Source organism: Tasmannia lanceolata, unplaced genomic scaffold (genome assembly GCF_043159265.1).
Source record: "Tasmannia lanceolata isolate RefF3 unplaced genomic scaffold, GAP_Taslan_0.1 ptg000037l, whole genome shotgun sequence".
NCBI lineage: Eukaryota > Viridiplantae > Streptophyta > Magnoliopsida > Canellales > Winteraceae > Tasmannia > Tasmannia lanceolata.
This window is the reverse complement of record NW_027518714.1, coordinates 56,539,553-56,566,816: the sequence shown is the minus strand read 5'-3', so window position 1 is coordinate 56,566,816 and position 27,264 is coordinate 56,539,553. Positions and strand designations below refer to the sequence as shown.

Below are 27,264 nucleotides of genomic sequence, written 5' to 3'. Positions count from 1 at the left end.
CGATCTAAACCAAGATAAAAATAAACCACACAAAGGCAATCACAAGAACACACAAATTTTACGTGGTTCGGCAAAGCCTACGTCCACGGGCGATCCAAGAGAAATTCCACTAATGAAGAAGTAACAAAGATTACAATAGATTTTTCAATCGATCCAACACTTGATCGATTCCAAAAACCCTTCCCGTGTAACCATTTTCAAAACCCCTTCTTGATTTCCTCTCTTGTAGTGCACAAAAGAGAAAATCTTTCTCCTAATTCCGAGAGGCACAAGACATGTATCTTTCTTCTCTTGATTTTCCCTTTTTCCCAAAGAGGTACAAGCCCTAGCTTTTCTTCTCTTTGTTAAGTCATGTGAGAGAGTTATTTCCAATTCTCAATCCACGGTTTTCTAAAACCGTAAAAGCCACTTTCCATTCTTGCCTTCACCAAATCGGCAACTTCTTTTGCTGCTTGGGAAACAAGGCAACATCCCAACAAATTTTTCATAAACAATATAAAATCACTAAATTGAATTTATATTTTATAAATAATATAAAATAAGAAGAAACGGGGCCCCCATTGGTCACGTCACCATAGTGCATTTATAATACCATCGAAAAATGTAAAAGTAAATGACATTAAATGTACTTTAGTGGCGTGCAACCAATGGTGTCCGGTTTAACCAGCGCCCCTGGGTTTAGCATTCCTGAATAAATAAACCAAATATTTTTTACACTTCTTTAAGCTATCTGTGTTTACCCTCTAATTCAAATTTCTCCAATAAATCGTTTTCTAACAATACCATTCGTAATAAAAAGAACGCCTACTTTACCATGCATTTCTTCAGTTAGGGTTCCACGCAAAAAAAAATAAAAAAATCCCACATCGGAAAAGAGAGTAGATGTGGATGTGCTTATAAGGACTTGGGCACCCTCCTCTTAAAGGATAATTTTTAAGGGTGAATTCTACCCTTTCCCCAACAAGTGGTATCAGAACTGGGGTGTGGTAACAACAGGTACCTTCGTGGATGGTGCTTCTGAGAAGATTTCGGTAAACTTGATGTGCCTTCGAGGATGGAGAAAATCCTTGGGAAAGATCTCGTTGTTCCCACGTTGCTTCCGCGTGGAGGGGGAGATTGTTATGGGTTCCACGCAAAAGCAAAAACTACCACTTCGTAAAAGTGACTAGATGTGGATGGGCTTATATGGACGTGGGCACCCTCTCCTTAACGGCTAGCTTTTAAGGGTGAGTTCCACCCTGGTCTCAACACCTTTAAATCATATTTCATTTCTATGTGGGTATAAAAAGACGCAAAAACAATAAAACAATGGAAAATGATATAGAGACCAAGTGTACAATCAATGGGAGAGCCCAACAACGAGAATGTACCGTGTGTGGAAAAAAAATTACTTTTTGCATATTTTCTATTCCTAAGGGCTGTGCTTGCATCACTTTGATGTCATGGTGAAAAACCCATTTGTTCGGTCCCCTTTTCGGTCGGGTCTCCCTAGCATTACTCTAAAACATCTAAGGACAAATATATTAAAGACAATTCATTCAAATTTTTCATCTGATTGAAAGAAACTTTTTCCCAACAAAATGAGGCCGATGAGAGTTTTTTCTCCTCCTTCATTTTCTTTATGAAATGTTTTCACATGATTTTCCTAAAAACATGGGTTAGTATTTGTCTAAAAATTCAATCTTCATGAAGATGAGTTTTTAGTCTTCTTTTTTCCAAAATCACAAAATATGCCCTAAGGCTCTGTTCACTTCTTTTCCCTGGTGTTGTTTTCCCTGGAAAACAGCCTTTTTTTCCCTTGACAAGACCTTGACAAGACAGAATTTCTGTGTTCACTTCTTTTCCAGGGAAAACTATTATTATATGTGGAATTTCTTATTTAAAGGCTAAAAATGACGTGGAAATTGACTTTTTCCCTGATACTTGAGATTTGCTTTCCGATTAAATATATCGGAAAGAGGCTTTCCAGAGAAAACGAAGCCTTTTCCTCTTCATTCCTTTCCCTTCTGCCATGTCACCTGGAAAGGAAAGGAAAATGAAATCCTTTCCTTTCCTTTCCGGGGAAAAGAAGTGAACAGAGCCTAAGAAAAAAACTAAAAGAAAAAATTAGTTTTGCTATCTAGGAAGTAGGTTCATTTTTTCTATAATCAGATACATCAAAATAAGAAGTGACAAAGAAATTTATTTTTTTTACAAATAAATTTAATTTTTAATGTACTGATCTTCCCTTTCATCAAACATGGGTGTCCTCAAACGATCCCACTTCGCTTGTAAAAAAGTGTCTTGCTAAGAAGACACTATGATACCCTCGCATAAAGGCAAGTAAGACATCTATTTTATTTGAAGTTCCCAGCGTGTAGTTCTTCTTCAGAGGTTTTTGAGGGCTTGGTTTTCAAGGTAGAGGTCGAACACGATTTGGGAGTTCCTAAGGCCCTGTTTGGATTGCAGGATTTTTTTGGAAAAGTTTGGAATGGAAAAATATTACTAAAAGTTTCTACTTTTTCCTACACATGAAAAAAGAGAACTAAACCAATCGTATTCATTTTTAACTTAAAGGGAACTCCAATTTATGATAATATCCCCCCTCCAAATTAACCATAATCATATTGTTTCCATCTTGATCATGAAAAGAAAAGAAAAATTCCAAGCAATTTTTTCCCATTGGAATTGTATTCATGCAGTCCAAGCAGGGCCTAACAATTAGGGGTGCAACTCGTGTCAATTTTTGGGAATTTTGGTGGATCTTTTACCATAAAATCAGGCCGGGTTGATTCCAATTCATTTTTTAGCAAAAAATTCAACTCGAATCGATCCAAATTTTACTCCTACTAACAAGCAGGTTCTGAAAAATGAGAAAGAAGAAGAAAGATTAATGTTAACATGGGAGTTTTTATATCGTGTAAGCCCTTATAGTCTAGTATTTTTTAGAAAGTACTCTACTGACCACATCATAGGATAATCCAAACCGTCCATGTGATGGGCCACAACGTAAATAGGTTGTTCCCTAAAAATCATTTCCATAGGATGGTCTTAGCCCTCTGATGCTTAGAGGAAGACTTGGTGCTATATGCAAACATTTTACCCTAAGTCCGTTCTTATCACAGAAGACCTATTGTAAAATAATTTCCAAAGTAAAACTTTAGAGGAATGCTAGACTGACCAGCGCCCTTGCAAAAAAATGGGTAAAAATGGTGCCTCCATTGGTCAATATCCATTATGACAATTATGATCATAATTTTATGTGCCACTGTAAATCGAAATTGACGGGGAGCCCTTTTACCCAAAACTTAATGAGGAAGTCTAAACTGAAGGGAGCCCTTGCAAAAAAGAGGTGAAAGGGCTCCCCCATTGGCTGCACATCACCATCATGTTTGACTTTTCAGCCGCTATTAATGCATGATGGTGATGTGTGGCCAATAGGAGAGTCCTTTCGCCTCTTTTTTGCAAGGGCTCCCTTCAGTTTAGACTTCCTCAACTTTAATTTGGTAAACTTTTTCATTGAAAAGCTTTTCTCTCAGTTCATCCATTGAGCACAAATTAAATTTAGGGCTGCAAATGGCTCGGCTCGTCTCAAGAATGATAAAAAACAGACAGTTGTGGGATTTGAACCCAGGCCCTCTAAATCCAACCCCTAAACCACTCGGACAACCTTTCATTTCTAATAAATATCCCACATTCTTTTATTTTATCAATAAAAACAAACATAATCCGAGCTTTAAAGCTCGGCTCAGCCTTATGAACCGAGCCTAAAAAGCTCACGAGGTTTTCCGAGCCGAATTATACAAAGCTCAAATTCGGCTCGTTTATTTGACGAGCTTAATTTTTAGGCTCGGGTTCGGCTCGTTTAGTAAACAAACGAGCCCGAGCCGAGCTTTTAACGAGCCGAACCCAAACATGTTCGCGAGCGGCTCAGTTCATTTGCAGCCCTAATTAAATTGTAAAGAATACTTTACATTCAAGTGGGAAAGTGGGAGGGATGAAAGCAAACTTTCGCATTGGTGTGGTTCTTCTTGGTCAGAGACAAACGGTCTCAAATTGCGGATGAGTGGCGAAGGCTTCAAGCCAACTCTGTTCTTCTTGGTCATAAACTTTTTTTTGAAGTGATGAAATATTAAAAGAGAAGGCAAACAAGAGAGAAAGTCAAGGGCATAGAATACAATAAGCATATGGAAAAAAAAAAAGATTAAAACACAGAGAGGACCTTCAACTTAAGGGGGAGGAATTCAAAATTCTCTATGTCCATACGATAAGGAACATCCTGAGCTAAGCGATCCGCTTCTCCATTCACCAATCGACCCACATATGATGAAAATGGATTTAGTGCCCTTCCTTAGGGATTCGGTGCTTTTTAGAATTACTTTTACAACATAAAACTTTGTTTACATCAATTGGAATGGAACCTAAAATTTGATCAACCATAAAACTTTGTTTTACAACCGTTTTACTTCGATTGGAAGGGCCCTAAATGAATGTGGACGTAATCGGTGTGTTAGCAGGTGTAGGATTAATAAGTTTGCTTTGAAAGAAAATGGAATAAATACATGCATAAGAATTCATCCATTGAGGAGCCGAGCATTAATTTTAGCTCGGAAGAACATTATATGATGTCTTGGATGATATAGTATAACACAATAGTTACATGTTTACATTAAACCCAATGTGCTTTATAAGGTTTAATAGGACTGATATCAAGTGAAACTCTGAAATAACATAACAGGGGTTGAACTCTGAAATCACAAAATAGGGACGTAGACAGGAGGCTTTTGCGTGTAGTGAGTATATATAGACCTCGTCCAAACCAGATGTGAACTTACCAAAGTGATGTAAACTGATACCAAATTGATGTGAAAACCAACTCTGATACCAAATTGATGCAAACCATGACAGCTATGAGAAAGCTAGAGAAAGAATAGATATTCAAGATCAAGATAAAAAAGGATCAAGATCAAGAAAAAGAGGTGATAAGAAAGAGAGGTGATTGGAGTTGAAAATGGGAGCAGTTTATAAACCGTCCCCCTCTTAGTAGGTGTTGTAACGTGCAAGCTGGTCTTGACTTTCTCACCTCTTGCCATTTTGCCTCTTTACCGTTATACTCTTGTTACTATTCTTGGAAGATTTGCTTGATCTCTAAAATGGAAGATTGGTCAAATCTTAACTCATGAGATTTGATTTGAGTAATTGCGGCATGACAGTTACATCTTCTTCTATATATTATCTCTAGACTTGTAATGTTTTTCCTATGAATGAAAGAACAAAGATATCTTCCTTCCGTGGAGTAGGCAATCTGCCGAACCACGTAAAACATTGTCTGTCTCTCATCTTTTGAGTTATTTCAATAGGGTTCATGAACTACTCCCCTTTTCACATCTACCACCCATATGAGCCGTCTCTCATGATGTTTTATAAGATTAACAATCTCGATTTCATACACACCCTCCTGTGACCCCTCATAAAAAGTGACTTTACGCGTGGCATTCTCGACAAAAAATTACTCCCTTCAATCTTTGGCATATTCACAGCAATTACAATGATTGGAATATACGTGATGCCCACCTTTTACAAGCCACAGTAAAAAAAATTTGCAGTTATTAGCTACATTTACTTGTTGAGTGGGAACCATTAACTGTTTTGTTATTACAAGTATCTTTCTTAGTAGTCGTAGCGGGGTTTTATACGATGGAATAGTAGTGCATGCTATTATAGTAAAAAAATATAGGTGAGCCCAGATAATTAGAGATCAAATCATTCGTTACCATGTCTTGCTATAGATAGACGCAGATAGGCCGTGACCCAAAAGTCTTCTCCATAGGATGATCTTCCTAACCCTCTAATCTGTGGATGTTTCTATACAATATCATCCATTTTTAAATCTCCACAAGTCTGAGGATGGTTGGGATCATCTTTAGAGAGTATTTTAGGGTTACTCTCTGTCTAGGTACTCTCTGTCTAGGCTATCAACTACATTTTTGTTTTAGGGAGTGATAAATCGACCCCCATATATCTTAAATCGATCTGTTTTTTAACCTAAATCATTAGGTCCTTGAATAAAGTTGCCACCTGCCATTAAACACACAGGTGGACAACTCACACACCTTAACATTTTACGTTTTAAAAGGGGTCGATTTAAGATATACGGGGGTCGATTTATCACTCCCCCTTTTTTTTTTTGCAATATTCGCATGAACTGCCACCCGCCATATAAAAGCTCTGTCATAATTTCTAGAAACCCTTTGAAACTAGAAGCCACAAGAAAATAACGTGTTTTCCCTCGTGCTGCATATGTTATGTTGTGGCTACTGGCGTAGTTGGGCCAGCTGGTTGTGTTTTTTTTAATAAAATAGGGCGATGATTAATTCTCACCCCCTTAGGATAATTTCCACTTCTTAAAGGAGAGAATGCAACAGACTTTAAACGCTTTTTAACGTTTAAAATGGTGCGAATTATACTATAGGAGGTGCGAATTTACCGTGTCCATAAAATAAGATACAGGAAAAAACGTGAAAACTAGACGGCTCTCCAGCTTTGAATGGGCATACGCCTAGGATTGACCCCTCGATAGAGATTTTCTTAGAAAAACGAGACCGGCTTTCTTTAACATATTGTCGAATGTGCTCCTATATTTTTACTTTTTACAGGAAATGATATTTTAAATAGGACCGGCAATTAAACCCGCAAAAATGAGGATCCGCCCCGCCCCATTCGGGCCATGGATTCTCTGATTTAAAAACATTCCCCGAAGCGGAGATGGGATGGCTCTGGGCCCGGTCCCGATTCAATATCTAATGTTTAGTTTGGAACTTTGGATTATTATTTAATAATTGTTAGATAAGATTAAAAAAAAGTAGATATTGTTATAACAGCTGAGGAGGGAATCTCCTAAGTGTACGGGGTAGGGACGGGGATGGGGATTAGATTTTCCATGCGAGGCGGGGACGGGAATGCAACATCAGGCCCTGCCCCACGGCCACCCTTAATTTTAATTCTCATTTACTTATGCATTCCCATAATGTGTTATTTACACACAGGGATGAAAAAAATTGCGGAAAACACTTCTGTTTATCAAAATAATATAATTGAGTGTCATTATCAAAATAAATAAATGTGATATTATTTTTCTGTTTTTTTTCAATGTCAATGGACACAATTGTTGAATGGTAAAGTGGACATATAAATATTAGTAGAAGTTTGGGCCCCGTTTGATATTATAAGAGAATCTAAGAGCAGGTAATAGTTCCACTAAAAAAGGGAAGTAATATATTCTCCACCTTTTTATTTGAACAGCCCCCTCTCGTGTATTTGAGACGATCCATTTACACCAATAGGGCTGTCCCAAGTTAAAAAAGCAGCAAGTATATCATCTCCCAAAAAAACCCAAAAATAAAAATGGGAGATGATTTTTTCGCCCCATTGTAGTATTATGCCCCCCTTTGGACGTGAATTGTTGGCAGACTTCAACGCTTTTTTTGACGTCAAATCATGCTAACAGGGGAGCGCATAATCCTACAGTAGGGCGAAAAAAATCATCGTCGATAAAAATGAGACCGCAAAAATACAAAGAAGTGAATGTAGCAAAGTTTCGTAGGTCTCTCCGTGGCGTCTCCATCAACGAAACAACCTCATACTGATGATATTTTCACCCCCTCTGCAGTACGCATTCGCCCCCCAGATAACGTTAACAGGGGCAACTTTAACGCTTTTTTGACGTCAAGTCACGTTAAACTATGGGCGAATGCGTACTGCAGGGGGGTGAAAATATCAGCGCTTTCTGTTATCAATGCTACCAAGTAAGAATTCCATATCATTCCCCCTCATTTCTAATAATTTCTCTGCTTCTGAAAAATTAGGTTTTTTTTTTCTCCCATTCTCATCTCTTCTTCTCTCACTCCTTTATATTTGATTATGTTTTCTGATCCCTTTCTAAAATTCAGATTTCTAGATCCTCTCGATATATGGCCAATCTATATTCCGATTAATTTTGTATTCTTAATCTTGATTTTTTTTTTTTTTTTTTTTTACAGTTAAGAGGATCCTTGATCGAGCGAGAAAAAGATGTTAGGAATTTTAAGGCAGAAGGTGGGATGCGGAGGGTTTCCTGCTTCGGTAAAAGACTGATTTTTTATTTATTTTTCCTTTTAATTGTATTGCTTGATTTTTTCAAGTGTTTTTTTTCTTCCAATAGTTGAATTTTGTGTTATAAATTCGTTGTAGATTTTAGGGCATTCGTTGCAAAGGATACAGCCAGCAGTATCTATGCTACCGCGTAGGTTTTCCTCTACTGGAAAAGAGGTATTTGTTTCTTCAATTTCATTTTTTTTTTTGCTGTGAGTTCGGTTTTTGGAACTTGCTGTTGATGATTTAATTGAATGAATCCATTTTTTTGTATATATTAGATTGGGTAATCTGGTAGTATCAAATTATGTTATTTTGTGTGTGCGCTCGCGCATAGAGCCATAGACAGACCTTTCTTTAGTGTTTTCTAATAAACCAGTAGCCATATACAATTTCATTAGACAGTGCCGAAGCACTTATCATGCTCTGAATTTCTAACACTTTGTGTGGGTATCTGATACACATCTGGGACCTTTATATAGAAAAGAAAATGAGGATAAGTTTGCAAATTGAGGGCATATCATGTTTCACTACATGAATTAATAAACAAAGCCACGACCATTGAGCTATAGGCCCAACCCCAAATTAACCCCAAATTATGTTTTTTTGGTAGGTAAGTTGGGATCTAATATTTGACGTCCAGGTTTAAGAACAAAGCCTGGACCATCGAGCTAGGGGGCTCAATCTCACTACATAGGATCCAAGTGAAAAGGCTCAGATATCGAATTACTCTCATGTCCACAACAACATACATGACTCTATTATATTTCAATGTATTATAAAATGTCATTGCCATTATCTCTATACACAAACGTACTTTAGCTGGAAGAGGAACCATTTGATTGAGCTTATATTATGTATCTCTGTTTTTTAATTCGAGGATGGACTTTCTAGGTTATTTTTCTTTAATTGCTATTAATGGCATTGGTAGTGCTTGTCTTCTTGAGTTTACTTGCAACTTTTCTTGCAGTGAACTCTCATGGACATGGTAGCTCCTTTCAGTAGATTACTAAAGGTTGCTCATTTACCTTCACTTTAGGCACACAAGTCCCACAGAGGGAGGTTCGTTAAAATCAATCTTAGATTTATCTTCGGAAAGTTCTTTTGGATAGGGCTGGAAATTAATTATTTTGAGGAGGTAGAGATCATCTTAGATTTATCTTCAGAAAGCTTTTTTGTTTTTTTTTTCCTAATATAGAGGATTGATGCATTGCTTTTTAAATAGAAAAGGTAGTTAGAAGGCTGAAAATCTTCTGCGAGGCCAACAATAGTGGGATCATCAATGACCCATCATGCGCCACTTGATAACATCCTCCAAAGCAATAGTTACTCTGTTATAGTTCGTTCCTTCCAGCGTTGAGCTTTAGTTTTTGATGGTTTCTTGGTTGCACTTCCTGCATCTAAACAATTTCCAGACCTTTCTATTCAGTGAGGATGCAGAAGTAAATTGAAATCATGTTTCTTTGGGTGAAGATGATTAAAAGCCTGACCAAGATGGAAAGACCTTTCTAGCACAGCAGTTGTGCTATTAGTCCTCATGGCTTGGAAACATCAGGGATCCTTTTGCAGTCTACTTTCTTATTCGTCAATTGAAAGACTAATTTTATCGATAATTGTAAGTAAAGATTCAGCAAGGTGTAATGACTCAGTTGGAGAGTTTTTCATGTGAAGTTGTACATTGATCCTAGTGCTTACCTTGTAAAAAAATCATTATGGCACTTGGGATGAGCTCCCCCAAATGATGCGACTTTTTTTCCCCATTTAATCATTTCGTCATTCTCCCTTATCTCAAGTGTTGGGGAGAAAATCGACAAGAAAATTTATCGCATTCCGTATGGCTTTGACTTTAGTTTCAATTGCTTTTGTGTTTCGATCCTGTCCTACATACACAAGCATGAGCTCTTCATCATCCTCTTTATTAGTTTTTTTTAGGCTTGGAGCATGAAATTGAACTTGCAACGTCAACTTTTTAATAGAAATCACTATTAAATTAAGGGCAGTGATAAATCGACCCCCCATATAGGGCAGTGCTTAGAGAGAGAGGAGAGAGAGACATGGGGGTTGATTTAAGATATTAGGGGATCGATTTATCACTGCCCTAAATTAATTAGGTTACAAGCTCAAATTGATCTTTATCAAACTTGGCAGGGAGAGAGTGAAAAACACTTATTTTTCAACATGAGGAAGATAACTCTTACAAGAACCTATCCAGTCCTCACCACGAAGGCCCTTCTGTTTGAAGCAAGCTTGTAATGTAGCCCTTTATGATCTTCCAACTCCCAAGATAAATCCTTTAGTCAAATTCCTCAACTTTGAGAAGTCCTATATGAGTACTATAGCCTTCCTAATTGCTAGATGCCATGGAGAATATAATAAAATAGGACACGCCCAACTCCAAAGTAATCTTTGCTCTCCAGACTAATGATGAAAGTTAGGGGCCCCATCATATACAAAACCTCACAATAGAAGAAAGGGTCCAAGACAGTGAAAAAAGGACCCAAGTACACCATATATGTACAAGGGCATCAGTAGTGGCCTTTTCTATGCTCTATTGTGCTGTAACTTTGTAGTCTTGAACCTTTATTTTATAGGATTTTGGATTTTTGTTATGGGTCGAAGGTAGTCGAAAAAGGACCCAAATACACCATATATGTACAATGGCATCAGTTGTGGCCTTTCCTATGCTCTTTTGTGCTGAAACTTTGTAGTCTTGAACCTTTATTTTATAGGATTTTGGATTTTTGTTATTAATTGAATACAGGAGTAAATTTAGGTTCGTTTTAAGTTGTCCTATCAATAAAACGTTTGCATTTTTAGGTTTAGTTCCTTCCAATTTGGAATTGGTGTTTTTTTTTTAAACGTTTTTAGGTTAAGTCCCTTCCAATTTGGAATTAGTGTTTGTTTTTTCTACCTCTATTTGAAGTCTTTAGGTCCAACCAATGTTTTTTCTTAATAACTTTTTTCAGTGCTTGAGATTGAAAGATAATGGATGTCTATGTTTTCTTTTTCTTTTTTTGAAATGGCAGTACATTGAAAAAGAGAACTGAGATGGTCCACGAAAAATACAAAGACGAAAAACAGAAAATTACAAAGGAAAACAACAGAAAAACTTCTCACGGAGGAAGAAAGTCGAACCACTCCAACCCCACTTTATGAACTCCAGATCTAGCAAGGGAATCAGCTTCGTCAGCTGATCTTCTAACATGTTTAAACACCATAGACGAATATGAAATGAGGTCAGAGATTTCTTCGAAGTAACGAGGGAATCTCCAAGGTGGAACCACTCTCCCCGATAGCCAACTAATTACATTGGAAGAATCACCTTCCACAATCACCCTATCATAAATTTCTCTACTCAGATGCTTTATCCCATAATAAGCAGCTCTAACTTCCGCTTCAGATGAATCACTCCTTCCGATTGGACCTGCAAAAGCCCAAGACACCAGCCCTAGAGAGTCCCTACAAAGACTTCCAACCCCCGCTGGACCCAGGTTACCCAAACTAGAACCATCAAAATTGATCTTAAGAAAACCTTCAGGAGGTGCTTCCCATTTCTAAACTATCTTTTCTCTCACACCTTCAAAGCACACAATGCGCCACCCCTCCCAAAGATCAAAGGCTGACACAGATTTGAACTGAGGGAGACTCTTCGCTCAAAAAATAACCAAAGCGATAATTTTCATGAATAACCAGTATGAGGACTTTGCCACTCCTTCAAAAACTCTCGAGTTTCTTTCTCTCCATATAACCCACCATAAAGCTAACAAACACAATCTCCAAAGCACCTTCCCTTTCTTTTTCCAAGGCACAAAATCCCAACTCTTCAATAGCTCAGCAACAGGATTTGGGGAAACCCAACAAATATCAAACCTTTTCAAGATAAACCCACATATCTCCCTTACTACCTTACAATGGATAAAAAGATGGTCAATAGATTTCCCATCTTCCAAACAAAGCGAGCAATGATCTACCAGCCATACCCCTTCTTCTTAGAAATTCAATGGTCTGAATCCTCCCACTGCACACTGCCCAACTGGAAAAAGAAATTGATGGAGGACCATGAAACTTCCAAACGTCAGCTGAGAGAGGGGATCCGGAAGTAGGCACCAACCGAAAATAGAAAGATTTCACTGAGAAAAATCCGGACGGATCCCATAACCAAATTCTTTTGTCAACCTCATTTCTTTTTACATAGCAGCCCTCAATCAATTGAAACAAATGAGTAATAGAAAGTAACTCTCTGTCAAAGAAATTCCTTCTCAAACTAGGCTTCCATACCACCTTGCTATCAACGCTCTCAAAACAATCACTCACCAGCACTTCTTTGTTCAACGCCACCAAGAACAAATCAAGGAAAAGCACCGCCAGAGGATCAGCAGAACACCAAGCATCCAACCAAAATTTTATTCGATCCCCTTTGTAAACTTTAAACCGAACTCCCGCCTCAAAACTTTGCCTAAACCTCAAAATATTGCGCCAATTAGTCCCTCCTTTCTTACTGTAAAATATCATCCGAACGCCAATTCCCATGCAAGAACCCGTACTTGCTCCCAATCACTTTTACCCACAAAGATAGTTGTTCCACACCAAAACGCCAAAGCCACTTGCCCAAAAGAGCGCGATTAAACTCTTTCATTCTTCGAATCCCCAAACCACCATTCTTTATCGGAACACAAACCTTATCCCACTTCACTAAGGGAATACCACTCTTATTATTTGAACCTCCCCACAAAAATCTTCTTTGGATCTGTTCAATTATCAACACCACACTAACCGGGCAATTAAACAAAGACAGATAATACACATGGATGTTAGCCAACACTGCCTTGACCAAAATCAGCCTTCCTCCCTTAGACACAAGGTTTCTTTTCCAAGTTTCCAATCTTCTTTCTACAATAAGAGTCCATAAATCTTTTCTCGGTCTTCCCACCCCCATAGGAAGCCTTAGATACGAGGAAGGAAGAGAGTCCAACCTGCAACCCATCGCTTTTGCAAAGTCATAAGCTTCTATGTTTTCATAGGGAATTTTAGGGTTATATAGAGTCTTATTGTTTTGGGGATGTTATATAGTTTCTTGTTGGGATGTTTTACTATTGAATTTGGGAAGTGGGTTCTCCTTACCTTTTGGAGTTGGTTCTCCATGTTTTGCGGTGGATTCCCCACGTTTAATGTTGATTTTTCTTCTATGCTTCTTTTTTGTTCTTTCATCTTAAACATGGCTTGAGGACTCATACGGTCGATTGCATCAATTAGTCAATACCACATGTTTCCAAGATTTACAACGGGACAACCTTGTTTTGATTTATCAGTTTTTTCTTTATTTATTGAAAATATCATGGTTTAGGAGTTGAATATTGCTATATTAGTTGAAGTTAAAATCAGTGCTTTCCAAACTAGCAAGCATAATGAATGGGCTTGAGGCCACTTGATGCTTGTTGGATCATACACCTACACACATATATATTTGGATTGTCTTTATATCTCATTTTTATGGGCACTGGCTCTTGTGGAATTATTTATTTTCACTCAAGACATAGGAGACTAATTTACTTGGAAGCTCACTTCATCACAGATGACGGTGCGGGATGCTCTAAATTCTGCACTTGATGAGGAAATGTCTGCCAATCCAAAAGTTTTCTTGATGGGTGAAGAGGTAATTTAGTAGAGAAAGTGGAAGCATTTTGCTGGACGTTGATTTTTATTGTTTTTGTTCTAACGACTTATTTTCTATTGCAGGTTGGTGAATACCAGGGCGCATACAAGGTTAGACAAGTTCAACAGAACTGAAAATTGTAGCCTTGTTACAATTCGAGCTTGTATATGCATTTATTTCTTCTGTTTGACAAAAAGTCAACTCCTTAACTGTCCTGTTACTTCTGTATAGATTTCCAAAGGCCTTTTGGAGAAATATGGTCCTGAGAGGGTTCTTGACACTCCAATCACAGAGGTTGTAATAGAATCCTACTTTTGAATAAAACATAGATTTTGTTGTTCCATTACAGTGGCGGCATGATTAATTTATTTCTTCATCTTTCGGTTCTTAAACATTATCATGAAAAAATTTTGTTTTGTTTTCCAAAAGTTATTATTTACCCAGCACATCTATTGATGTGATTTTGCAGGCAGGTTTTACTGGAATTGGAGTTGGTGCAGCCTACTATGGTCTTCGGCCTGTTGTAGAGTTTATGACATTTAACTTCTCTATGCAGGTTAGGCTCCTTTTCTCATATTGGATGTACTTCTCCTGATACCTTGTAGTGGTAGACGTGTATAATGTTACCACGAAATTATAATTTCAACCTGTTTACTGGAAATAAAATTACCTTTTTGAATGTTTGTACTGATTTCTGTCTGTTAAGTGGTATGAGTGCTCTACTTAATACAATGGTTATTGCCTACAACATAATTGTAAATGGGAGCCTAGCCCCCTTTCTGTGAAGAGCCTGAAAGTTTTTAGTTCTAATCATTTCCATTGATGTCATCATTCCAGTTACCAAGAGTCCAAATCATTTTTTCACGGAGCGATGAATTTCTTAAAATTTCTGGTAACCAAACACCAATGTCTCCTGATTTCATTTTGTTTCAGATTTTGGGAAGGGAAAACGGAAAAGATATTCCCCAATTGCTCCATATTAAAAATGGGGCTGATTTCAATAATTTCAGCAATCATTCACTTAGGCTCTGCCACACTTTGGTGAAAAATAAGATAATAAGTTGGATTGAATTTCTTATATTCCCATGCTACTATTTTCTGGTAATGCACTTTAGCAGGCATATATCAGGACCATCATATGATTTTTTTTTCTGGTAATTTGAGTTACTGATAGTCCTAGTTGGAGAGTTGTTCTTATGGGTTGTCTTGTAGGGTTTACATGCATTATTCAGAATCATCATATGGTGTTTCTGATGGAGTGACTTTTTGTATTCCCATGGCATTTATTGTCTCGAAGGTTTTGATGAAGGCTAATTATCTGGTTTTCACTGCAGGCGATTGATCATATCATTAATTCTGCTGCAAAATCGAACTACATGTCTTCTGGGCAGATATCTGTTCCAATTGTTTTCAGAGGCCCAAACGGTGCTGCTGCTGGAGTCGGTGCTCAGCACTCCCAGGTCTGCTACTTTTTTTTTTTGGATACTGTTTAATTTTCCAATAAATTGGATATAGTTGGCCTTTAATTGGCGTTCGGGATAGTGTTCTTGGTATTTTTGTCGATGCAGCATGGACCTCAAATTCATTTTACTCCCCTGGTTGACAAAATCAGGGCAGCAGTGAAACCTTCACCTAACCACAGAGAGGTAATATCCTGATTTGAATGAGTCTGTGATGCAGGTCGGAATGGGAAGACACTAGATATTGTAGCTTGGATACAAATTGAGGTAGAACTGGTAAGGGAAGGGAATATCTTTCAGATATTAGGCTCAGATTTAGTCTACTAGGCTATGGAGCTGAGTGTTGATTAAGGGGACAGTTTGGGCAAATTCTAGAGCAAGGGCGCCCTGAATGAATAAGAAATGGAAAGCAGAGGGAATCAAAGAATCTTATTCGACAGATAACTGGAGAGAGAAAACCAACGTATTTTGTCTGACAGGTCATTCTAGATCCCATGGTTTTCCGGGGATTCACAGGCATAATTGTAGACACCTCTAGAAAGCTTGGAAATTTTGAGTAGCCTACCGAGCTGTAAATCAAATTTATGGAAGATCTAAAATATGCAACAGATCTAAGATTTATGTTAATTATGTCGGATCTGAAAGTGGACTGTATGGATACAGTGCATTTGTCTGGCTCATACTGTAATTTAGGGGGCTACCTATTGTGGTAATGTCTTCTGGTAGTGGGAATGGGCTTATTGGGCTGGAAAAGGAGTAAGTTTTTTTCTTGTAGGGAAATGGTGTAACTGTTATAGTGCCGTGGGATGTATCGTCTCCCATCATATATTTTGATAAATCTGGGTCGTGGGTAATGATTGGTGGGTTTAGGATTAGGGAATAAAGCTTTAGGTTGAAAGGAAGTTGATAGCTTGATGGAAGCACTAGGAATATCACAGGCCTATTAGGAGGAAACTGTTGCAGGGTAAAGGCGGATTGGTCTAATAGTTTAAAGCTCGTATAATCCTAAAAAGAGAATTTTAAAATCAGATGAGGTTCCAGATTTAATAACAGGTTGTTGGCTTAATTAGGTTTAAGAAAAGAGGAATTTTACGGTGTCTTTATGCCTGTAACTGGGCCAGTAAAGGACTGATCTGTAGGCTTTTCAACTCTTATGTTGCCAACAATTGTACAGCAGGTAGTTTAATGGAATTTACGGGGGATTGGAATCTGTAACGAGTTCAGAAAACTGAATTTTCAGGTGGCTTTTGCGGTTCGCAGTTTAAATCAACAGCTGGGTGAACTAGGGTGATGAGGATAGGGATTTACAGGCAACTAAATGCTGTTGGATTGGGTTCTTGGTGAATTCTTGAACTGGTATAAGGGTATCTACAGGTCTGGCTTAGAGGTTTTGCAGGAGAAAGGTATCAATAAATTGTAGGGTTGGCTAAAGGGTTTCTTGGACTGTTTGATGGTGGGGTTTTGTTTCGTGGTTGATCTTGGGTTAGTTAAAAAGGTATAGAAGCTTAGAATAGAGAAGTCTGGAATAAAGATAGAGGAGAAAAAAAAAAAAGGGAGATAACTGACCTGGAATCGTTCTAAGGTCCTCTTAGCCTAGGCATCACACAGAAGTTTCTGAAGCGTCACACCTCGGGCAATGGCATCACACACAAGAAAAGTATTCTAAAAAAACCAAATTTCATTTATTCAATCACCAAAGTACTTCTAGGAAATTAAGGGTGGGAGCTAGTAGAAGTCTATTTCTACTCCAGCTTTCAAGTATAAAATATAGTTTCAACTTTCCCACATCGTCTTCGACTCACCCTCGTCTTCTCCCTTTTATGTTGGCCACTTTGTTGTTTGAGTCCGCATTTTGCCCGACAATATCAAATCTCCTTTGACTATCCCGAGTTATGCCCATGTCGTGGTGTCAGCCGAGTACTTGGCCGCATCAATTGAGTAATCGGGCTGTGCCGTGCCGAGTCGACTGGGATTTGCTTTGGCCGTATTCTACTTGTATCCACTTATTGAAACATTGCCATGAAACCCTCTTATATTTTGTCAGTTGGACTATGCTAAGTTGCTAACCTTGGACTAACTTATGGATTCTAATTGGGCTAAACTTGTACTCTTATTGGACTTAAAACATGGATTCTTATTCACCTAGCTCTGTTTGGTTGCTCAAATGTGGCTGGGAGATTAGTGGAAGAAGAAGTCAAAAGGGATAAGACAAGCATGGGAGATGTATAGAAGATTAGACGAAGAGTGGTAAGTAGTGTTTGGTTGCGCGACAATCAGCAAGAAGATTAGCAGAAGATGTAGGGGTGTTATTACTAAAATAGAGAGAGAGAGAGAGAGAGAGAGAGAGAGAATAAGACAAGAATCTTCTCCTAATCTTCTTCCCAAATTCCACCAAATGGTGGAATTTAGGGAGAAGATTAGAGGGAACATTGACGCCGCTAGGCACCACGTAGGAAAACAGGCAATAATGGTGTCTGGTGGTCAAAGGGAGTTTCAATGCAAAATGGCAGGAGAAGATTAGAGGAGGGAGCATTGCCGCCACGTAGGAAAAAAGGCAATAATGATGTATGGAAGATGTCTGGTAGTCAAAGGGAGGTTCAATGCAAAATGGCAACCAAACATGCTTTGGGTAGATCTTTGGAAGATTATCGGAGTTTCAAACGCCGATGATCTCCCACATTTGAGCAACCAAACAGGGAAGGCCTATTCAATGTAGATTATTTGTCCTCTTGTTGCAAGTGCAAGGTGGGCCACCTTTTCTTTTTTTTTTAAAGTTGACATATTTTCATCGATACTATAATAATGACATTGGGGACCAGGAGTCCCACCTGGCATTACATAGTATCAAATAAAACTGGCCAGTGCATACCCTGAGTCAGAAAGACTAAGTATAACAACAAAAACTGGGCCCTTTCTTTCTAAACCGTGTCGTATACAAGTCTTACAGTCCAATCAATTCAAAAAGAAGCTTTCCCCGACCGTGCCCAGCCAACTACCCTGCATTACGATCATTTCAACCTACAACCATTAACTTCCTCCAACTATATCCACCACATTCCTTGACTAATAGCAACGAAGAAGAGCATCCAGGCAACAATGCGTCGACAAGCGAAAGAAAATGGGCCATCTTTGGGTCACTTAATAACAATATTATGACTGAATTGCCCTTACAACTTAAGATTTTCTTAATAAATATGTGGGGCAAATTAAACACTCCTCTGAATTAAAATTTTAAGCGATTTTGGGTAGGAAAAGAGTCGGCTAACCCCCTTATAACTTAAAAGATTTAAGCGACGCACTTAGAAAGGGATGGTCCCTAACGGCAAGCGTGGATAAATTGACCTTAAACCCTCCTTAGCTCTTGGCAGCTGGCACTGCAATTCCTGCAGATGGAACTGTTCCCAGCTTCTTTACTGCCCCTGATTTAACAGCACCAAGACCATTGGATTAGCCTGTTTTATTTTACCTACGGGTTTAGTCGTTGCAGTGACACATACGTTCTCTTATTGGAGGATTCTGCTTTGGCTTATGTGCACGAATGATTGGGTGTAATTTGATGAATAAGAATAGCTATTCATTGCCATTCAAAAAAAAGAATATCTATTCATTCCCATAATAAATAGCCTCTTTTTGCATTATGAAATTTTGTCATCTAACGTAAGTGGCTCTTATTTCTGGTTAATGGAAGGGCGATGATATTTTCACCACCCCTGCATTACGAATGGAAGGGCGATGATATTTTCACCCCCCTGCATTACGCATGAGCCCCCCTTATAACGTGATTTGACATCAAAAAACGTTCAAGTTGCCCACTTTTCACGTCAAATCACGTTATAAGTGGAGCGCATGCGTAATGCAGGGGGAGTGAAAATATCATCTCCCTAATGGAACTTTTAAGTAGAACTTCCATGGCGGTTTAAACATTTTGTTGATGTATTGAACTGGAAGAAAGGAAAAGGAAACATAAGGCGTGTACTCATTTTTAGATCATCTTCAGTGTTATGCAGCTTGGTATGCTTCCTGTCCTGGGCTGAAAGTGCTGACTCCGTATTCATCAGAAGATGCTCGTGGCCTGCTAAAAGCTGCCATTAGAGATCCAGACCCTGTAATTTTTCTTGAAAATGAGTTGCTGTAAGTAGTTAAAAATGTTCATATTATTTTTATGTGGCAAACTTGAAATATTTACCAGATGTGCACTGATTTTTGGGATCTGCAATTAAAATGTTGCTCCAGTTATGGTGAGTCTTTTCCTGTTTCGGCAGAAGCTCTTGATTCCAGTTTCTGCGTTCCAATAGGGAAGGCTAAGGTATGTTTCGATTTTCTTTAAATTCTATTAATGAAATACCTAAAAAGGTCCTTTTTTGTGTGTGTAACCGGTGTCTCATGTCCCCTATTGATAGATTGAACGAGAAGGAAAGCACGTGACTATCACAGCTTTCTCCAAAATGGTTGGTTATGCTCTTCAGGTGTGTGCACTATTTTTTGTTCTAAGATATGCAAATAACTAAGATTGTGTGGTTGTAGGTTTGACCATATGTATAGCTAGTTTTGTTGGTGAATTTTCCTTCAATCTGTTTGAATTGAAATTAACTCTAGGCAAGTAAAGGCAAGGTTCTTAAGCATTCCTGCATTTTGTTATTCGTTGGATTTTCATCTATTTTTCTTTATCTTTGAATAGCTTCTCGTTCATTGAATACTTATATTGTGATGCTTTCTTTGAGTGATTCTTTAATCTAGGTGCTTGATGTTTTTTTCTTCTTGTCACAATGAGTTGTTTTTGCTTCTCTAATTAGCTCCATTTGTTGAACTTTTCTTTGTTTAGCTTTCAGATGTGCATAAATTCAATGGCATCATATAATGTTTTTTTTTATTCATGAGGAAATTATTTAAAAGACAAAATTCAGAAAGTGGCCACAACCAAGATGGTCAATGGCAGCATAACAGAAAACACGAAGGATCACAAAAAACCAAAATAGGAGCCCCTCATGGGGGAAAATGATAAAAAAACAACCATCTAATCACTATCCATCCGACCGCAAGCCAAAGAGTCCGTCTCATCACTAGCTGACTAGAGCTGTATGATACCCAGATACGGATACGGACACAAACACGAACATGATAATGACATAATGACTTGCCAGTTTTCAAAATGTAGGATATGGATGCGGACACTGCTATTCCAGGCAATGATATAAGGCATAAGAATTTTATAAATAAAATATCATAGAACTTAAACTAGATTTATCTTAGACGATGGAATAAATAATAATGAGGCATATGCGTGAAAAAAGACAATTATTCGACCAGCAAAAGTATCCATGAAGGCTTAAAGCATACTAGCGGAGCACATACTGAAATGAAACCCAATGGACCTCCACCTTATCCAAAATCTTCTCAAGAGGATCACAAACCTCCAAAGGAAACTGGTTCCATCCCGACCCAACAAATAACATTGAGGGATCCCCCTCTTCCACAAGCGAGTTAAGGAGCGGACCGATCCACTAGATGAATATTGGTGTTTAATTTCTAGCTTCCCTTTCTTTGTGCCTCAACCCAGCTTTCCAACTATAAAAGTTTTGGCTTCTCTCGTAACTGGAAGAAATACAGACTAATCTAAGTTGATTTTTGAAAATTGTGAGTCATTATTGCAAATAAACAGACATGCAAGTTTATTGGTCTAGTCTGGACTCTAGACCACCATTCAGTTAGGTCTCAGAGTCTTGAGTCAATAAGTTTGTTGCTTCAATTGCTTTTCCTACTTTGGAATTCTATTCTGTGCAATTATATTAAGAGTAAACATACAACAATAGATCGAATTATTAACATTCAAATGCGTGATCTTGCATGTTTGAGGGTTACATTATTAAGCTATTAGTTCTTAATCTACCTGGCCTAAGACCAAATTAGTTTTTCTATTATTGATTATAACGAAGTGGAGATGAGGGTCGTTAAAAAAAAAAAAGGATAACGGAGATCAGTGACTTAGATAGATTGATCCATAAGGGAGATTCCCTTAATGTCATTCAATGGCTCGATGGTACCCATCCCCATCCTTGGTGATTTGCTCACTTCCTCGATGAGATCCAGGATTGATTGGCAGGCTTCTCCAGTTCTTTTCGGAAGGTCTGAAGATCGGCAAATAGTGATGCCGGTGATTAGCTTGGATGGGTGTTAATAGGGATAGCTTTTTGGTTGGAATAGAATGTTACAAATATTGTTCTGTTGGTCGGGCTCTTTGCCTGCCACCGGAAATAAAGGTCGCCGATGAGTCATTTACTATTGATTTATTGTCATGAGATTGTACATTGTGGTCGAAATAATGTTTAGGAACTCTAGTTTTCCTGTAAGATCCAAAAGCAAATGTGAGAGCGCTAATTTTTTACTTATGAAGTCTCTTTCAAAAAAAAAAAAATTATTTACTTATGAAGAGTGATCTTATTTTCCTTCAAGCATATTAGGCAGGCTGCTAGTGGGTTTAGCAGACTGTCTTTCTAGGAAGGTGCTGATAGGTCTGACTTGCACATTGGGTGAGCTTTACTAATGCAGGATGCATCCTATAATTCAATTCCGAAGAGAGGAAAAAGAAAATAATAAAGGGAAGTGGAAGAGAGACGCCAACCATCTGATAAATTATTATCGGTCAATTTAGTTCCTTGATTAGGGATGGTTTAAGTCCTATGGTTTTCAAATGAGGAGCTATATTGTGTTCACACATATTTTTACAAGGAAAAACATCAACGTCAGAAGTGCAAGCTGGGTCATAACCTTGGGGCTGAGTTTCCTATTCTCCTTAGCAGCTGTCTATTTCAAATTTTCAATGCATTACTCTTCCCACTTTGGATCTTTGTATGTGTTTTTGTTATTTTAAGGGAAATGTTATCAGCACTACTGTATTTTGATGATCTCACTCCTCACTTTATTAAGAGTACGGTATGAACCGCACCATAGGATGATCCAAACCGTCCATTAGATGGGCCACAGCCTAAATAGGTTGTGCGCCAAAAATTATTTCCATAGGTTGATCCTAACCCTCTGATCTATAGAGGGTTAGGATCAACACTTTAACATTCAGATAGGAAGGTTAAGATCAACCTATGGAAATGATTTTTGGGGCCTATTTAGGTTGTGGCCCATCTAATGGACGGTTTGGATCATCCTATGGTGCGGGTCATACCGTACTTTTAATAAAGTGAGGAGTGCGATCATCAAAATACAATAGTGCTGATAACATTTCCCTATTTTAATTAGTTGTGATTACAAAATCATTGCCTGCCTGCGTCCGATATGATGCCCTTGGCGGAGGCATCAAATGATGATTTCTTCTTTGTCCAAAATTGGTTTCTTGTGGACAACAAATTTTTGAGGTAGTATTCGTTATTTTTTTTCCAAAAATGGTAGTATACGTTATTTTATTGGGTGTTATTGTTCCAAAGGGCATGGTCTTGTGTTTTAATCGATAAACATTTTTGAAAACGTAGGACACAAATGGTATACTGTTATAAGCTTGTCGTACAAGACAATGTCACTAATTATGACCCTCTTTTTTGCATGGAATGCCATCATTCTTTTTGAAACCTGTCCCAGTTAAAGCTCACGTCATGTGTGGTGCTTTTTTTTTAAAACAATCTAGTATGTTCATCAAGGTTCGGGATTTGGTTTCGGCATGCGTTTGGGTTGTGACGGAATTGGAAATAAGTGGGTTTCAGATGGAAATTTTGGTATATATCCTACAACATCATGGAAAGCATATGCAAATGATGCACATTTAATAAGAACAAATACACACTAAAAAACCATCACATAAGCAAGAAAACCACCTGTAAATCCTGTAATGGTTTAACAACGTCGAGCACCTCGTGACATATGTGGTCGCACATGTCTGATAGTATCTACCAACAACATGTTACATGCAATTCAGATAAATATTTATACAAAATACATTCTACATATAATTTTGTAACTGATAATAGTATATTATACCACTAATTTTATTTTTATTTTTATTTTTATTTTTATTTTTTGAAGATGACCACTAATATGTTGAATGGCAAAGAAAGATATTTTTAATTTTTAAATAATTTTATTATTTTATAAAAGTAACAATTAAAATAAAAAGTGAGAAAATGCGACATAAATTTATCTATAATAATGGTTGGCTAAATGTGCACATGCTTTGATTTTGTTAGTTTGCTTAAAAGTTTAACAATTTTTTTTATTTTTCAATGGAAATACAAAATATTAGTTATAGTATTATAAAATATAGTGCATCACACTACAATAGTGTGAGCTGTGTTATTTATATAATTTTGTTGTGTATTCAATTTTTTTTAATTTTTAAATATTATTTAATAATTTTTTTGATATTTTTAATATGAGAAATTAATTATTATTTTTATTTTTAAATAAAATAATTAATTGCATAGCATTATTCGAAGCCTCATCTTAAATTCCACAATTTGCATGTTTTCATACGTTTTTATGATTTCACGGGATTTTCATTGAAATGTCCAAACTTCAAACTGAAACTGACGTGATTCCAAATTTAAATCGAAATAATGTAATGTGTACACTTACGATTTTAGTTTTGATATACGTTTAGGTTTTGGTATGCTCGTAAGTGGAGATAGAAATAGTAACAGAAACATATCAGTTGTTTCGTGTCAGTTTCGGTGGAAATTTAAAACCGTGGTTGGGCCTGTTTGAGACTTTGTTTCTCAACCTTGAGGTCTCAGGTTGGATCCCAGCTTACCGGTAAAAAAAACGGAAATTTAAAACCATGATGTACATGTAGTACTTCATATACAAATATTCATCTAAATCCAACTAGTAAATGATCAGTGGTTGTTTCAGTGTATGCTTTTGAATTTAATTTTAGTTTCTATAGTTTTTTGTTTTTTGCCCCTTTGTTCTTTTCAGTAGTCTAGATTCTTTATGTTTCATCTGGAAGTAACTCGAGTGGATAATGTCCAGGCTGCAGAGATACTTTCCAAGGAAGGAATCAGCGCCGAGGTAAATTCATCCTCAAAAGATATGAAAAAGAGCAACTTAGTATTTCCTTTGCAAAATCAAACCAAATGTATGAAAATTCTAGTTCCATTATCCGAACATAACCAATCTCATTGATACAGGTGATAAATCTACGTTCAATTAGGCCTCTTGATAGAAATACTATCAATGCCTCTGTCAGGAAAACCAACAGACTTGTGACAGTTGAAGAAGGATTTCCCCAGCATGGTGTCGGCGCTGAAATCTGGTTTGCTTCAATCCTAAATAGACTAACCACTTATCTTGTTTTTGGCATCATCAACTTTTTTTAAAGTCAGTCCAGTTTTTAAGAAACCAGCTTAAAATAACAAAAGGCGACAAGACTAAAGAACGAAGGGAATTCCACAGAAGTTACGGATCTTCGGTATTGCCCATGTATGAAGGCTATTACTGGGGGAAAAAAAAAACTTCTAGATGTTCCCAAGGATACAGTTTTGTCCAATTTTTCTTTTGGTTCCTTTAAGACATCTGACAGAAAAGGAAAATTAAATCTACTTGGTGGATCCAAGTCCGTTTTGTGCGTGAATTAGTGAACCTGCGGCACCAAATTGCATTACATCTTACTTTTGAGGTGTGTTCTGTCAAACAGTGCATCCGTTGTTGAGGAAAGCTTTGGGTATCTGGATGCACCTGTGGAGAGGATCGCTGGAGCTGATGTTCCCATGCCTTATGCAGCTAATCTCGAGAGAATGGCCGTTCCACAGGTTGGTTGTTTTCTAATTCTTTTGGAACTTCTTTACAGCTGGACAATTTGTGTGATTTCAACTGAGAAATTCATGTTTCTAGGCCCTGTTTGAATTGCAAGAAAAACATTTCTGATGGGTAGGGCAGTTGGAGGAGGAGAGAGATTTGAGAGTGCATGGTTGAGATGAGCCTAAGAAGTGGCTAAAAATCAGGAAAATGTCGATCTGATTTTGAGTAGAGTTATTTGTTTCCTGATTTTTTTGCCACTTCTCATCACTTGGATACACTAGTTTCATGTTTTGTTTCCTGATTTTTAGCCACTTCACCCTCATCTCCACTTGGAGACACAACGATATATCATGGAAAAAAATTCATGGTAGCCAAACATGCCCTTAGAGAATTTCTTTTCTCATGATTTAGAGGAAAATGATATAATTACAGTTAATTTAGAAGGATATCATCATAAATTGAAGGTCCCTCTAAATAAAAATTGAATAGGGTCGGTTCAAATTATCTTTTGTGTGTAAAAAAGTAGAAAATTCTAGAAATATTTTCCTTTCCAAACATTTCCAGAGAATTCCTGCAATCCAAATAGGGCCTAAGTGAATGGATTCGAATGTTCGCGTCCTAAAAGCCTGATCTCATTGCTTGTCTTTTTCATTTATATTCTGACAGTTTTTATTTATTTTTCTTCAGGTCGAGGATATTGTCCGAGCAGCAAAGAGGGCATGCTACAGAGCAGTTCCCATGGCTGCCACTGCTTAAATTAATCTGTTGTTGCACCACTGTGGTTATTCTTTTCTGTATTTGTTTTGATGTTCTTTCTCTCTACCTAGAGAGGAGTTTTCCTAAACTTTTGTCTTCTCTCAACCATAAAAAATTCAAGGCACCCAATAGCCATTATCTGAGTTATGTTCCATGAGATGAAGCTTCAGATTTTCCATTGGAGATTTAGAAACCCTCGTTCCAGTTGACAAAGGAGATAGGGCATTGGACTTTATTTTGATCTACTTCTGCATTTCTGTTCTGAAAATGTTGATGGGTTTATGAGGAATGGAATATGGGATGCAGTATAGTTAAATTGGGTACAATTTGATCATTTAGTGGGTTGAACGATCATACATACAATCCAGGGAACAGCCAAAGAGTACAGTGGAACCCTCATAAATGGATGATCTAAACCATTCATTTGTTGGTACCCATGTGGATGTGCTGTATCCAAAAATCTTCATAGGATGATGCTAACCCTCATGATTTGTGGGATTTATGGAGGTTTCTATATCATGTTTTTCCTTTTTTTTATATAAAATGCATCCGGTTAGAAGGGATTTCCTAGCGTCCATGCAGAAGGCATTTCGCGGATGGGCTGTTGCATGTGAGAGCAACCACACAGGCTTACTTTTGGGCAGATTTTGTCTTCATGCACGAGGTGGATGCTCTCACATGCAACAGCCCATCTGTGAAATGCCTTCTGTGATGGACGTTAGCAAATCCCTGGTAAAAAAAAATCCGCGGATAAGATTTTTGGTCCCTATGAATAAGACAAAATATGAGCCTATGTGGCTGCTCTCTCATGCAACAGCCAGTCAAGGAAATGCCTTCTGCGATGGTCCCTAGCAAATTCCATATTGCTCTGTTTGGATGTTGGTAGATGTTGAGAGGATTTGGAGAAGAATAAGTCAAAGGGAAATTAAAAGCAAATCAGTCAGGGGGAGATTGAAAGTAACTCTCCTAGACGTTATTTGGTTGCGTTAGGAGATGTGAAGGAGGTTTTTTGCCGTATTTTTTTGAGGAAATGTTATCAGCACTACTGTTTTTTGATGAGGGCACTCCTCACTTTATTAAAAGTACGGTATGGCCCGCACCATAGGATGATCCAAACCGTGCCCACGGGTCGACCCAACCCACCCGCAAATTTGCTAGCACAGGTTGAGGTTTTAGTGACCCACCAAAACCGATCCGTGGGTGACCCAACCCGCGGGCACCGGCGATTTTTTGGATTTTTTTAACACTTTTAAAAAAAAAATAGAAAATGAGATCAAGGGCTAAGAGCATCTCACTTTTTGAGCTGGAATAGTGCACTTGTGTCTAGAAATTAGCCCTTCTAACAGCATCTCACTTTTTGAGCTGGAATAGTGCACTTGTGTCTAGAAATCAGCCCTTCTAACAGCATCTCACTTTTTGAGGACTCCCAACTTCTAGCAGCTCATGGGCATTACTAATTTACTATGCATGAATACACTCCCTATTTTTCAAAATGGAGGATTGGAAGGTACAGCCCACACCATAAGATGATCCAAACCGCGCATTTGA

The 27,264-nt window shown here is 37.8% G+C and overlaps 1 protein-coding gene across 1 annotated transcript; it reads left to right on the top strand.

Moving 5' to 3' along the window:
• Positions 1-7,790: 7,790 nt before the first annotated feature.
• Positions 7,791-25,859, top strand: LOC143860685 (pyruvate dehydrogenase E1 component subunit beta-1, mitochondrial-like). The gene is made up of 15 exons (XM_077371460.1): positions 7,791-7,844; positions 8,019-8,100; positions 8,209-8,286; positions 13,682-13,762; positions 13,846-13,872; positions 13,994-14,056; positions 14,232-14,318; positions 15,097-15,222; positions 19,220-19,353; positions 19,456-19,528; positions 19,623-19,688; positions 24,193-24,231; positions 24,351-24,475; positions 24,857-24,971; positions 25,648-25,859. The coding sequence occupies exons 2-15, from the start codon at positions 8,050-8,052 to the stop codon at positions 25,714-25,716; spliced, it is 1,134 nt and encodes a 377-aa protein (XP_077227575.1). The 5' UTR covers positions 7,791-7,844; positions 8,019-8,049; the 3' UTR covers positions 25,717-25,859.
• The last annotated feature ends 1,405 nt before the right edge of the window (positions 25,860-27,264 follow it).